Genomic DNA, 15,223 nt, shown 5'->3' with positions numbered 1-15,223 from the left:
ATCGACGGTCACGTCAATATCCAATCCAATTGACTATAGTTTCAACAGTTTGGGATTTTTCTATATTTATTGTTATTTTTTTCTGTCATTATATATATAATATTAAAATTATTTGTTTGCCACGCTTTCACGCGAAAACCGATATTCATGAAACTTTGTACACCTATTCTTGGAGGCATTAGAAGTAACATAGGATACTTTTTATTTAAAGAAATTCAATGCGAGCGAAATCGCGGTTAAAAGCTAGTATACATATATAATACATACAGTCAAATTGAGAACCTCATCCTTATTTTGAAGTCGGTCAAAAAAAGATGACACGCATGGTTCGCGGTTCAGTTTTGGTTATTGCCTAGCAAAATTCTGAAACGACAACAAAAAATACTGTAGGAAAGACACATTTTATAGTATACTAGCGAACCGCCCCGGCTTCGTACAGTTGCAAAAACTATCAGTATTCTTCAACTATATTATGCATGTATTTTACATATAAACCTTTTTCTGAAATCACTGTATTTACTAAAGAAAACCACATCAAAATCCGTTACGTAGTTTTAAAGATCTAAGCATACAGACAGCGGCAAGCGACTTTGTTTTATACTATGTGATGATATATATTTTCACATTTTAAAATTGTGATACAATTTAAAATAAAAAATAGACTAAAACTGAAACCATTAAAAAAACTTATTTCTAACAATTCTTCCACCGTAATCTTCAAATTGTTTTTTCTGCACCCAAATTTTCATTGTCTCTGAAAGACCAGCAAAAGTAGCTCCACCCAGCCATGATACAGCATACTGCTCAGAGGATGATAGAATATTAAAAGGGCTAGAAAGGCAATACTCCAATTCAACTTGTAACCTATTATTAAAACCTGGTATCATAGTCAGTCCTCCACAGGGAACAATAGCTTCGAACATTTCTTTTCTAATCTCCGGATCACATTTCAAGGATGCATTGACAATTGCCTCATGTAATGGTACAAAACCCGTTTTTTCCCCTTTAACCAAGTCGGGTTGGAAAATTAGCTCTGAAGCCATAAATGCCTCATTACTTGTATCTATTTCCTCACCACTTGGTAATTTATACTTTCGTATGTAATTGTTTCTTGTCACAGCACAATTCTCCGTAATGTATAAGCAAGATTTCTTTATACTTTCATAGTCTAATGGTGATTTAAAATCACTTAAGATATATCGTCCTGACAAGCATTTCTCTAAGTAGTCTGAAATCTGAGAACCAGCTAAGCCAGTATTAATATAAGCGTATGCAATCATTTTCCCTTCATATATTGGTGCCACGTCGGTAGTATCATGCCCAACATCTACGCATAAACCTGTTGTAGTTCCAGATCCATACATTGCCAAAACGCTTTGTGATTGAATGCACACACTTGGAGCGTTAAATGTTTCAAAAAATACTTCACAACATTTTATTCTGGAATAATTTTGACATAATTATTATTGATATACAATTGGTATCTATATTTTTCATTAAGTTAAAAAGAAAATACTTCTCTTCCATATTCGAGTTTGATCCACAAGCCAAAATAACGCTGCGGTCTTCTGGCGCAACCTTCAATTCTTTGTAGTAAACCTGATGCCAAATCCTTTCCATGTTATCCCAATGCACTATAGTGCCTTTTTCTATTGGTTGGCTTAATTCTAAGTTATCTTGGCTAAGTGCATCATCTCCTATATAAACTTCGTAATATTTGTTTCCGTAGCTGCCATTTAAACTACTTGGTCTACCTATTAATGTTCTAAAAATTGAAACAGGATGATTGTCACAAGCAAATCCGGCTTTGATGCTGTAACTACCATTGTCAATGACTACTGCAGGCTTCTCGAAAGACATGATACATGATATTGTGACAGAAGTTATAAAATGAAAATATTATTGTTAATTCTACTATTTTTTTTTTTGTTTCAGACCCTTGACGCCTAATGCTGAATAATAATAAATCAGTCAATGTCAAGTATGAACTTTACTTATGTCAGTCTCAACCTGAGACATTAAATATTATAATTTATCAGCCAGAACGTATAAAATCGAACATCTATGCATATACTTGTGGTCGCCCAGTGGTCGAAATTCGACCATATTTAATTTATTTAAATTTTAAGTTTGTACATTAAAAAAAGAGTATATATATCCGTGTGTCAGATACATGGTAATATGTGTAATATTACCATGTATCTGATTTAATGCTTTTTTTATGCATAATTTAAAAGAAATATATTAGCATTTTGCACTCCTTCTCTTTTATAAACTATAAGTGTGCAAAATTTCATACTCTTCTGTCCTCGCAATTTTCTTAAAAAGGGGTACAAAGATTTTGCTTCATGTATTAATATATAGAATTATTTTGACAAAGTACCTATATCTTATCTTAGAAATAACTTTTTGTGTTGCCTACGATAAGCATAACCATAACTTCAATGTTAATTTAACAGTATATTTCACCTAATCGTAATAATCTGAATGACTCAGTGGCACTAATTATTGTGTTAATCAGGACATAATATAGATGCAACTATTAGACTAAGTTTGCCGAATATGAGATATCATTTTGTTTTTTGCCATAAAAAAGTCTGATGTTACTAATGACTATGAAAATTGCAATATTCGATATACTGTACCTAGTGTAATCTAACTATGAAAGTCTGTTGACAGCATAAAACTGTAACTGTTAGCATTTTTTATTAGATCGTATAATATCATAAAAGTCGGCAATTACTTCTCTTGCAAATGACTTCCTAATATAGACATAGTATCTCACTTTTTAGTATATTTTGATAGAAGTTTGCTACTGTTACAAAAACTGATAATTCAGGACGTCTCGTCATAAATCCACAAACCACAGCAATTGCTTTAATCAAATTAAAGGGGTGCTTGAGAATATTTACGATTGTCAACTGAAGCGACATTTGCTTGACTGATTTTAAACGTAAAGCGTAAAATCATTGGTTTGTTTCTTTGCAGTATTTTTGTAGTTCTGATGTATGGCATTTTTATATATCATCCATCCTAATACGCTATTTTTTTTATTTTAGGGATCCCGACGTGTCTCATATCAGGAAAATATACAATGCAGACATTCAAAAAAATAGCTTCGTATTATTTTTTACACAGAAAATACGATGAAATTGAAAAGGAATTGTAAAATTAACAATATAATTGATATAATGACAATAAATTTAAATAACTTAATTTTATTAGCTTCTAATGACGGAGGTACCAAATTGCTTCGATGATTAGTTTCCTCAAAACCAAACTGACATATTTGAAAATTATAGGCGTCTCATAATAGACATCTACCCTACTAATGATACATGTTCTATAACTTACTTTAACTCTCTTGTATACTTTCTTCACTAACCACCTTCACTATTGTACTTTTATTTTTACGAATAGGTGAGGCGTTCATTTTGAAAATTGTGGAAAGAGGATTATTTCAGCTTGTCAATGGGAACACGGCTTTATTTTGATATCACTGGTCATGGGCTGTGGCTAAACTGAGTGACAAAAATGAGGCTCTAACTTATATTTTGACTCTATGTAAATCCAATAAGATTTCAAATCGTTCTAGTATTCAAGTCATGCAAACATGAACGAGCTTATGCAATCCTGTGCATCCCAACTGGTTTTGAAATCAAATATCTACGTTGATATTATATTTCAATCGTATATGGTTTTTCTCTTAACGTAAATAGACTAACTATATTCGTTAAGTTATTACGAAATCCCATTGTTTACAATAGAACAATGTTTGTATTGGTTCGCAGCAAAAGTCATAAAATGTAAATAATGCTTTCATCTTAATAAAGGTGCTTGATTACTTAGTATTCAAAGAGAATCCAAAGAGCTTCAGGGGTTAAAATAATTAAAAAGTGCTCAGTTGGTTTTAAGCTCTAATGATAAAGGACACAAAAAAAAAATTATAATTGCTTTTTAGTACCCAATATTGATTTATTTTACAAGCAAATTGTTATTTATTTATTTATTTACAATTAGGGTAAGACACAGCACAGAAAAATTTGTAAAAGAAACAAGAAATACAATCATTAAAGCCAATTACGACATTCCATCCGTTTAAAATTAACAAACGTGCAAATAAAAAAAGGAAAAATAACAAAACAAACAAGCCGATAAAACCAAACATCAATAAACACTTATTTTTACATTAAACTAATCTGGAAGGTAATATAACAATGACATATAAACAATGATACATAAAAATGATAATAATAGTAAAAATTACATATATAGTGATGACGTATTTACAAATAAACTATATTTTAGTTATTATTTTGATGATGTTTGTTAAAGAACTGTCGTTTGATTTTATTTTGAAATATATTTAGGTAATCTTGTAAGTACAGAATTCTGTACATAAATGGTGTAGCAGATCGGGACATAAATATAAGGAGTGTGTCTTGGGGGACATCGATTAATTACGTGAGCTCAGAATGGGGGGAAGTGTCCAATGAAATCTCACCAAATCTCATTTAAACCGAGGAGGGAATAATCAAAAATCCCACATCAACTTCAAAAAATATCAAATATTGCAGATATCAATACTGCCCGCTAAAATAAATCTCATGGCATATATATCATTTAGGTTTTGTTTTGTATTTTATTTAATTTAAAATAAATTAACTAGAGAACACTTGAACAGTTTATTATTTCCCCTCAATCTCTATTATATTCAGCTAAACTAATCGAAAAATATCTCACGTAATTAATGGATGTCCCCTTGTGCGCCTCGAAGGGTTGTTCAGCAAAATGCGTTCAGCGCGCTCCGTACAGTCTAGGCGACCACGAATTATATCAATAAATAGCCCCATGTCTCTCTGCGTTCCATTAACGTCAGAAGGTTATAAGTTCGGCAGATATCTATGTATTCATCGCTTCTGACAGCTTGTCTACTACGAATTTCTTTTATCATCGTTTTTTTTCTCTTTCCTCCTTTTACCGTCTCTCACACGTTAGTTATACGATTTACAAAAATTACAGACCAGGTCTGCAACCTACATACTGCAATGAAACTAAATCTATACAAATAAATAAAGTTGGAGTGTCTGTTTGTAATATTGAAATAACCGTTTTTTACTAAATGCATATGAATGTATACACGGTACACATATCGAAATAACATTTTTGTCTGTCTACCTGTCTGTTTGTTCCGGCTTAGTTCTTAAACGGCTGGACCGATTTTGACGGGATTTTCACTGGCAGATAGCTGATGTAATAAGGAGTAACTTAGGCTACTTTTATATTAGAAATTTATTAATTTTATAACCACGCGGACGAAGTCGCGGGTACAGCTAGTCTGTCATATAAGTGTTGTTGTCTCTCATGCAAAGGACTGTATGGTCTTAAATGAGAAAATAAGGATCTTTAACCTTTTCTATATATTTAAATTTAAGTGATAAACAAGTTTCTTTTCTACACTTTAGATGCGTTTTATATAAATATCGTACCGCGAGGACCACACAGGAGCAGCGTATTCTAAGATATGTGTAATAATATATTTTAAGGGTTAGAGGATCTCTAAAATTACTACAGATTCGTATGATAAAACCAAAATTTCTTAGTGCTTTGCATCTAAATTATATTAATATGAAAAGACCTTAATCACGGACGATCTCTCCTCTGCCAATTTCAACGCCGTTAATATTATATTTAAACACAATACATGAAACGAATACATTGACATTTCTGAATATATACATAACATTAATATTGTTCTTAGTATAGTAATCAAATAGGTTGGTATATTCATTTATATTATTTTAACTAGCTGCCCAGTGACTTTTGTGACCACAGATTTTTTTTTAATATAAAACCTTTCGTGGGCCTTTAGGAAAATACAAAAAAATAAATTAGCAGAATTGGTCGAGCTATTCTCGAGTTATGCGCTTAGCAACATTCATTTTTATTTATATAGATAGATTTTACAAGCAAAATACTTCACTTTGACTGATGATAAGGGATAAGCGCTTACGTCAATGCAGATTATACCACGAGGGTCAAAGAGGATTTTTGAAGTGAAACGTTTTTACGAAGTCTTGACCTAATTCAAAGAAATAAGCTAGTGAACGTGCGACGAGAGCATTACAAAAAGTGTGATTTGGCGAGGCAAACGGAAGATGAGATGGAGATATAAGTTAGATGGAGCTAAAGAAGTTTTACTTAAGCCGTGTTGTCTAAAACTCACTCGTTTTTAATTTTTATGTATCAATATTGCCATAACAAAACGACTTTTAATTATGTACCTTATTGAATATATATATATATATATATATATATATATATATATATATATATATATAAATCTCGTGTCACAATGTTTGTCCTCAATGGACTCCTAAACCACTTAACCGATTATAATAAAATTCGCACACCATGTGCAGTTCGATCCAACTTGAAAGATAGGCTATATTTTATTTTGATATATTAATTATTATATTTAAGAAAAAAATAAAGAAGGCGGTACAAAGTTCGCCAGGTCAGCTAGTATATATATATATAATTTTTTTTTCCAATTCTAGTATTTGTACAGCTAAACACTACACGCCAACGAAAGCTATTGTAATTCATTATTTTACACAAAAACACAAAATATTTGTAGCTGTTAACGTTGAACGACAAAGAGTATGTGTATAAGGTATTGAACTTTTGACGTATTGACTAGTTCGGTCTTACATACGTCATACACGACTTTTGTTGCTAACAATATTACGTCACCAAATGGTTGATAGCGTTTTCGCGGAAATAAAACAGGTTTAAAAAGTAATTTAATTTTATGGCATGAAAGCGTGTAAAATCAACATTTTGAAATAATTTTTCGAACATAGTGGAATACCCTATTGCGATCTAAAATAAAATTGTTATTATTGTTGTTATTTTCCCTTAAAGATTTGTTTTATTTTAATTTAATTATTTATTTTTAAAGTTTCACTTAGTAGTAGTCGCCGTTATCAATATCGATCAAAACCTGCAAAAAAAATCACGTTTGTTGTATGGGAGCCCCTTAAATATTTACTTTTATTGTATTTTTTACCCGACTTCAAAAAAAGGAGGAGGTTACTCAATTCGACCGTATGTATGTTCGGGGATAACTCCGTCGTTTATGAACCGATTTTGATAATTCTTTTTTTGTTGGAAAGGATATCCTTAGTTTAATACCATGATAAGGAAACCAGGTTCTGATTAAGGGATCTTAGAGAAATCGGGGGAAACTCGCGAAAATACGCATAACTTTTTACTGGGTGTACCGATTTTGATGATTTTTTATTTAATCTAAGGTCGATGTTAATCATGTGGTCACATTTAAATTTCATCGAGATCCGATTAAAACTTTTGGAGTAATCTTTGATAATGCGTATATACTTGACTATTTTTTCGTCTACCTACGTTGTATTACTTGTCGATATAATTGAAGTCGGTTTTTCTTCGTTTGCCTGCAAACACAATTATTAGTATTTGTTGTTATAGCGGCAACAAAAATACATAATCTATGAAATTTCAACTATCTAGCGGTTCATGAGATACAGCCAAGTGACAGATGGACGGCCAGCTGAGTCTTAGTAATAGGGGGTCCCGTTTTACAATTTGAGTACAGAACCCTAAAAAATATAAGATTCATGTACTTTGAATGTGCACATAATTCATATTTTCTTCTTCTTAACAGAATTATTTTATAATAGATATATCACGGCATTTAAGTTCCGTTTTCTTAACGGTTCGGTCGGTTTTTACAAGAAACTCATGTAACATCCCTCGGTTAATTTATAAATTGTATGCCCCATCTATCCTCTAGTACTTTAATTTAGTAGACAAGCTTAGTGTCCAGTCTAACATAATTCACAGAACCAATAAAAGATGGCGCTATTAAGAAGATTGTGTTGGAACACAGACAGCGTTAACTCATTACTCTAAAATTCAAATAATGACGATAGAGGAAAAATTTAAAAAAAAACCTTTATCAAACCTCATTTAATAAAATTTATAGTGAACTCTTTCTGCCCCACCATCTTCATATTCTTGTTTTGTCATCCAAAAGCCTTTAACACTTTTGAGTGAGGCCAGAATAGATCCCCCGGTCCAAGCTGCTACACTTCTTGAAGACATTGCATCGATATTCGCTTTTATTCCTGGCTGATCTATTATTCTTCTAGATAACTCGACACTTAAGCGTTCCGGTAGACCTTTGAACATACTCGTTCCACCTGATATTACTATATTATCAAAGAAGAGTCTTTTATACTCCAAGTCGCATTTGTAAATACTTGAACAGATTACATCGACAATATTAAGACAATCGAACCCTTGTAAACTTGGCTGAAAGAGTATTTCTGGGACTTCAAATCTTTCTGAACCTAGAAATATATTCTGACCGTCTGGAAGCTTAAAAGAAATGCTATCGTTTGAAAGTTTCGAAGTTGTTAAATCTTTATTATAGTCTGGTGATACATAACACAATTCTCTCTGAAATAAAATAATATTAAGCTATTATAATGACGGAAATTTGACAATTATTATAAAATGAGGTATGTGATTCTACTAGTCATTCAACATAACTATATGGAGTTGAAAAATTAAGACTACATATTTACGGCTTATTGATATCACAAAAATGTCTTGTTATAGTTATGATTTAAAATTAAATATTTTAAATATTTATCGTATACTTCTATCTTACAATTTAACATGAATAACGTTACCTTAATTCTTTCCAAAATGTCTCGTTCTATCGCAGTCGTAAAGAAAAATCCTGTTTGACTCAGTAGATATTGTAGTCGGTCTGTCAAAACATTTCCATTTATTTCAGAGCTAACTGTTGCATGTTTTAGAGGAAATCCTTCAAATACCGGCGAAGCATACGAGCATGAGTAACCATTTTCCCAGACAACTCCTGAAGTTCTGCCGCTAGCGTGTAACACTAAAGGGCTTGATGTAGCCAAATACAATTCTTGAATTGTAAAAGACTCAAATAATATTTCAGCCATTCTTTCTCTGAAATTAGTTATATGATAAAACTAATACTTGTATGACGAAACAAATTTGATACTAATTTCATTCCATCTGAAAATATTTTTGTGAAATGAAAAATAGATATTAAATAATTTAAGTGGGTACTTATGAATTCGACAAACAAAAATAAAAGTACATTTAATTGACATAATTAAAATACAAAGATTAATAAGTTAAGATAATATACATATAAAAAATATATATTCACTTATCATTTTCTGAAGTCATAGGATGTATAGCGATCATGAACTGTGACTCTTCTGGCGCAACATGAAGTTCTGTGTAAAATATGTGATGCCATAGTTTCTCCATGTCCTCCCAGTCATTTATCACTCCGTCTTTAATTGGCCATATTAACTTCGAAATTCCTCTCTTTATCATCGCTTCTTTACCAAAGTATACGTCGGAGATGCCTTCGCTGAGACCATATTGACAAAATCTAATATTATATTAAAATGTGATATTATGAATTTTTACAATATATTGTCAAAATTAATGAAATATTTCTTTTACTTACCGTCCAACTGTTGTAGGAATTATTGTTCTAGGAAAAGATTCCCCAGCAAATCCAGCTTTGGTAGTTAACGATCCTGAGTCCAAAACTATAGCAGGAGACATTACAGATCTTGTTGAAGTGAAATTCCGTGAAATTAAAATTAGATATCCTTACTTAGCCGTGACCTACTAAAATTACAGCGTAGGCTCATAGATTCTATTTAAACATTACTAAAATTATACATTACTTATACCTACTGTATTTAAGTGTAAAAAAATGCTTACTCTCAGTCAAAGGGTTCTAATTCTATTAAAAACAAGGGCTTGGATATAAACCACCACGCTGCTCTATCACGACTTGGTGAATGTGTACGTGTCAGTGTCAGTCGTAGGTGTCTCAATTTTTTTTCAGATATGCAGTATTCACAATTTTTCACTTTATTCCTTTTATTTCCTTTAATTGGGAATTTAAAACTGAGCACGTAGCAGTAGAAGTGGATAGGGCACACCCTCCGAAGACCAGAGGAGAGCGCTGCCAGGGTCGCGTACACGTGGAGGCCACGCGGGAGCAGGAGGCGGGGCCGGCCGGCGCACACTTGGCAGCGGACTATCGACGCCGAGCTGCGAGCGACCGGGCTTTGTTGGAGGGACGCGGAGCGAGAGGCACATGACAGGAGAGGATGGAGACGTCTCACGAGGGCCCTCTGTACCATGGGGGTACCATAAGACAGCAACATTATAATATGTAGTTTAGTTTGTATAGTAATAATAAACAAAATTTAATTTTGCATTTATAGCAGTCATTTAATAGTTTATGGACTTATTTGTAAGTACGTTTGAATATTATGAATCCAATATCAGATATTGCGGTCCGAGTTGGTACAAATAGTAAAATGAAAATGAAAATTATGAATGTATCTATAGGATCTATAGGCCATTAAATAGTTTTTTGTTTCTTAATTATTGTTTTACCTTTTAAATTAACTGTTTTATTTTATCTAATAAAAAAATTATTAAAACGGAAAAAAAACTGTTAAGTCAATTATCTAAAACTAGAATTCTAGGTACAGAATAAATTCTCCGAGTTCAAATATTGATTTCAAATTTAAGTAAAAAGGTGATTTTCTTCATGAATAACATTTATTTTATTATTTTGACAATATTTTAAAATTTGTAGCGATAGTAGAATAATGAAAAAAAATAATAATAAAATAACAATTATCCTTAAAGCCTCAACCAATACATACCAGATCTAATCCTGTTATAATGAGGCAAAGTCTCTGTGGGACCAACAGCTGCTACTACAGGACACTTATCGTATATATAGTTAAAGCACACGTCCTTAATCGTTCTTTCCGATATTTTTGATAATTCATTATAAAGATCGGATAAAGATCTTCGTTTAGATGTGTACAATACCTGCAAGCCTATATCGTAGCAAGAATTTAATAAACCATCCATTCGTTTGGCTAGTTTAAGTTTTGTGATATTAACTGCTCGTTCAACGTCAGATCGTACTATTGTTGTACACATATGCATCCATTGGTCTTGTATGTTAGATACCATATCGTCTAAGCATTTTGGATCGCCTATAAAATAAACTCCCCATAATCCGACATCACTGTAGGCTATATAAAATGTCTGGAAGTGCTCACAAAGTCTAGACGTAGATGCAGCGCGTGCTAAAGGTGATCCATGTCTATCAGTTCCTCCTTGCGTTCGATCCCACGATTGTAACAAACAATTTGCAACTAAAAGTTTCAAATACTCTGGACTAGTAACTCCCGGAACTTCAACAGCTAAAGCTATATGAGCATATGGCATAGAGTCATCACGGTAAGTTATTTGTGAACCAGTATACCTTTGGCATCCAAAATCTACCGTTTTACATTCGCTGACCGATAAATAACCAACAGTCGAACTCGCTTTGGACATAATCGATGAATGCGACTCCCCACCAGATGAAACTATAATAATTCGATGGGGTTTATAAGTTTCTTTTAAAAAGTTACATATATGAAGTTTATTAAAATTCATTAGATTTGTTGATGGTCCAATTACACTTTGCCCTAAAGACGTTCCTTGAAATGCCGTTTGATGCAAGTAATCAAAAACCAGAGACTTTGGGTTATTATCAAGATCGATAGCGTCCGACTTTATTATATTTTTTTGCAGTTCTATGTCACTATCATCCCATTCAGATTCAGTAATAATATTAGATAAAACCTCCAAACAGTCACTAGCATATTCGGTTTGAGATATTGCCGTATATCTTTGGAAATCTCTTGTCGTTACTGAATTTACTTTTATACCTTTATTGTGAAAAGACTCTTGCATGTCTTTTTTTGACAAAGACATGTGTTCAATAAGGTTAGAGATACCATTATTACAGCTATTCTCAAACCTTGAACCCGTTTGAATGATGATCGATGTACAGGTCAAAGGAGAGCACAACTCTTCAGTGATTACTCTTACACCGTTAGCTAATTCGTCAATATTAATTTGTGACAATGAACTTTCAGATATTGAAAAATGTCGTACAATGTTGTTGAATAATCTTGTTTGACACTTCATTAAATAAAATGGAATCATTATCAAGAAATTTCACTTTAGATCTAGGAATAGGAATTTGAAATTAATAAAACTTCAGTAGCTATATATATCAGAAAATATACAAGTCAATTATCTAAGAACAATTTACACTCATAATAAAATATTTAATAACGTCAATTAGTTATATACAAACTTTTTGGTATACTATTTGGTTTTGTACTTTTACTAAATAACGATTAGATGATAATAGATAGACGAGAGATTTAGAACTAAGAATATTTAGATTTACGAGTATATTACAATATACATAATTACAGAATTTTTTACTATTCCGTTGTCTCCTGTTAAAATATAGCCTATTGTTGCTTCTAGGTGGGTACGGTAAAAAAAAATACCCGTATAAACGTTTTCAGTTTCTAAGCAAAGTATGAGAATAAAACATGAACCTCTTTTCAAGTTAGACCCACAGCAATAATACTGCATCAAATTTAATTGAATAACTACAGATTGATAGAGACCCAAAAATTCTGTATATCATATTTTTGGCTTCTATCGGCTTTTTTTCTCAAATATATCCTATGTACAGGTACAAACCATTTACATACATACAGTTTTGGTATATATATGGATAGGTGGGTGAATATAACAGAAGTGAAAAATTTTACGCTGAAACTACACATAATAATAAATACTATTTTTTACTTGAGCTTTCATGTTGGCATGCTTAAATCAAAGCACGGGATCAACTGGACTATTTTTATACTACATTTATTAAGATCAATAGCTAATAAATCAAAATTATCATATTATATACTAATGAAACCGTATACCAATCACAGTAATCAAGCCTGAAGTGAAGATAGACTCAACGGTGAAAGTTTGAAATAAAATTTAGAAACTACCGCAAGATGTGAAAATAACGAAATGTGATTTTTTTGTTCTTAATGAATAAATAATGTACACTGAAGAGAATTAATTACTTGGCTATATTACAATATTCGTTATATACAAACTTTTTTGTTTTATTGAAAATTTATTAATTTTCCGACTTTTATTTTAAGATTGATAATGTCATATCATAAGCTAAAAAAGTAATTTTGTCTTTGCTTGTAAGGCAGTTTTAATGGAGATTTTATTTTCATGGTTAGGTAATATTTAAATTGCATACCTTAGATTGTTACTTATATCAATTTACTAATTCTCAATCTATCTACGTTGTACCTGTTCAAATATACTTTTCCTTGTAGAACTGACCTTGATCAACGTGTGAGTTCTATTTACTGTTAAAACAGAGCGAAAAATGTTGCGATTGTATACAACATTAAAAAGAATTCAAAAGCCGAATGTTCGATTCTTACGCAATAATAACCACTCAGCCGTATATCCGCGATTATTAAGGGATTTTCCTAAAACGCAATGTTCTGTTTTGTCTAACGGACTAACAGTTGCAACAGAAGAAAGACAGTGTAACAATGTGTGTATTGGATTTTATATAGATGCTGGATCTCGACATGAAAACGAATCTGAAAATGGCATTACACATTTTTTTGAACACATCGCTTTTAAAGGAACGACAAATACTTCAAAAACGGATCTAGAAAGTGAAATAGGAAAAACTGGAGCAAAATTTCAATGTTTCACAACTCGTGACACATCAGTTTATTACGCAGAATGCCTTTCATCAGAAGCAAAATGTGTCGCTGACATATTATTTGATTGCATCTTCAACAATTCGTTTTCAGATACAGAAATTGAAATTCAAAAAAACACTGTGCGTGATGAAATGTTAATGCACGACAGATTTTCTGTTAATATTTTACATGATTATTTACATTCGTCCGCTTTTCAGGGTACACAGTTAGGTCAAACAGTGATGGGTCCAAGTAGTAATCTTCATAATTTAAAATCCTCTGTGATTTCCGATTATATAACTAAATTGTTTATACCCGAGAGAATTGTATTTGCGGCTGTCGGGAATATAAAACATGACTTAATGATGAATTTAGGACAACAGTACTGTATCGCAACAGAATGTCCAAAGTGTGTTTCTTTAGGTTCTCTTAGATACACAGGCTCTCAAATCGTTTACAGAGATGATTCAATGGACGTAGGTCATATTGCCATTGCCGTAGAAGGTCCATCTTTTGGTGACAAAGACAAGATCGTAATGGAACTTGCTGCCTTAGTTTTAGGGGGCTGGGACAAATCGCAACCAAGTGGAACAACTCATGGAGTGCACCTCGCTTGTGTTGCTTCAGCAGGCGGGTTATGTAAATCTTACAAAACATTTCAATATTATTATCAAGACGTTGGACTTTGGGGAGTCGAATATATTTCATCAAGGGATGAAGTAGATGATATGCTTTTGGCAGTACAAAATGAATGGATGCGACTATGTTATTTGATAACCGACGACGAGTTAATAAGAGCAAAGAATGAGATGAAAAGCAAAATCATTATGAATTACCAAAGCACGGTTTATACTTGTCATGATATTGGTTATAATATTCTCCGTAATGGGCACTATTCTGACCTTCATGAAATAATAAGTATAATTGACAAAATAACAGCAAATGATTTGAAAAACGTTTGCGGAAAATACATATATGATCGATGTCCAGTTGTTGCAGGAATAGGATCGACCGAAAATCTACTCTCCTACTCTAGAATTAGGAGTTATATGTATTGGTTACGAGTATGATGTACATACAATAAATATATTAAAATAATATCTTATATATAAAATTCTATTGTCACAATGTTAGTTGAAATACTCCTACGAAACGGCTAGACCGATTTTTATGAAATTTTGTATGCATATCGAGTAGGTCTGAGAATCGGCCAACATCTATTTTTCATAGCCCTATAAGATATAAGGGAGGATTTATAAATATATATATCAAAATGTGTACTTAAATAGATTTTTTTGTATATATATAATTAATATGCATCTACGAGCTTTTGAAACCCATGTCCTTTTTTCCACCGTCGTTGTGAGTCCACCGACCGGAATTGATTATTCACCTGGACTTAAGCCTCCTTCTCCATGGAGGAGAATGGTCAGGCTCCTTCCGTCTCGTTGCTCCACTGCGGGTTGGTATAAATTCCCTAACATGAGTAGATCGCTATC

General features: G+C 32.3%; 4 protein-coding genes across 4 annotated transcripts; 1 reads left to right on the top strand and 3 right to left on the bottom strand.

Annotated features, from left to right (window-relative positions):
* Positions 1-677: 677 nt before the first annotated feature.
* On the bottom strand, positions 678-1,860 carry LOC123668552 (actin-like). Its single transcript, XM_045602285.1, has 2 exons — positions 1,517-1,860; positions 678-1,440 (listed from the first exon to the last, which is right to left on the bottom strand). The coding sequence occupies exons 1-2, from the start codon at positions 1,858-1,860 to the stop codon at positions 678-680; spliced, it is 1,107 nt and encodes a 368-aa protein (XP_045458241.1).
* Positions 1,861-7,990: 6,130 nt separating this feature from the next.
* LOC123668550 (actin-66-like) lies at positions 7,991-9,663 on the bottom strand. The gene is made up of 4 exons (XM_045602283.1): positions 9,563-9,663; positions 9,254-9,484; positions 8,736-9,027; positions 7,991-8,499 (listed from the first exon to the last, which is right to left on the bottom strand). Exons 1-4 carry the CDS (start codon positions 9,661-9,663, stop codon positions 8,008-8,010), a joined length of 1,116 nt encoding a protein of 371 aa, XP_045458239.1. The 3' UTR covers positions 7,991-8,007.
* A 1,101-nt stretch (positions 9,664-10,764) lies between these two features.
* LOC123668549 (cytochrome b-c1 complex subunit 1, mitochondrial-like) lies at positions 10,765-12,132 on the bottom strand. Its single transcript, XM_045602282.1, has one exon. It carries the CDS (start codon positions 12,130-12,132, stop codon positions 10,765-10,767), a length of 1,368 nt encoding a protein of 455 aa, XP_045458238.1.
* A 1,261-nt stretch (positions 12,133-13,393) lies between these two features.
* LOC123668548 (cytochrome b-c1 complex subunit 1, mitochondrial-like) lies at positions 13,394-14,794 on the top strand. The gene has a single exon (XM_045602281.1). The coding sequence runs from the start codon at positions 13,394-13,396 to the stop codon at positions 14,792-14,794; it is 1,401 nt and encodes a 466-aa protein (XP_045458237.1).
* Positions 14,795-15,223: the final 429 nt, after the last annotated feature.

This window comes from Melitaea cinxia, chromosome Z (assembly GCF_905220565.1).
Source record: "Melitaea cinxia chromosome Z, ilMelCinx1.1, whole genome shotgun sequence".
Classification (NCBI taxonomy): domain Eukaryota; kingdom Metazoa; phylum Arthropoda; class Insecta; order Lepidoptera; family Nymphalidae; genus Melitaea; species Melitaea cinxia.
The sequence above is the reverse complement of the archived record's forward strand: the minus strand, read 5'-3'. Positions and strand labels throughout refer to the sequence as shown.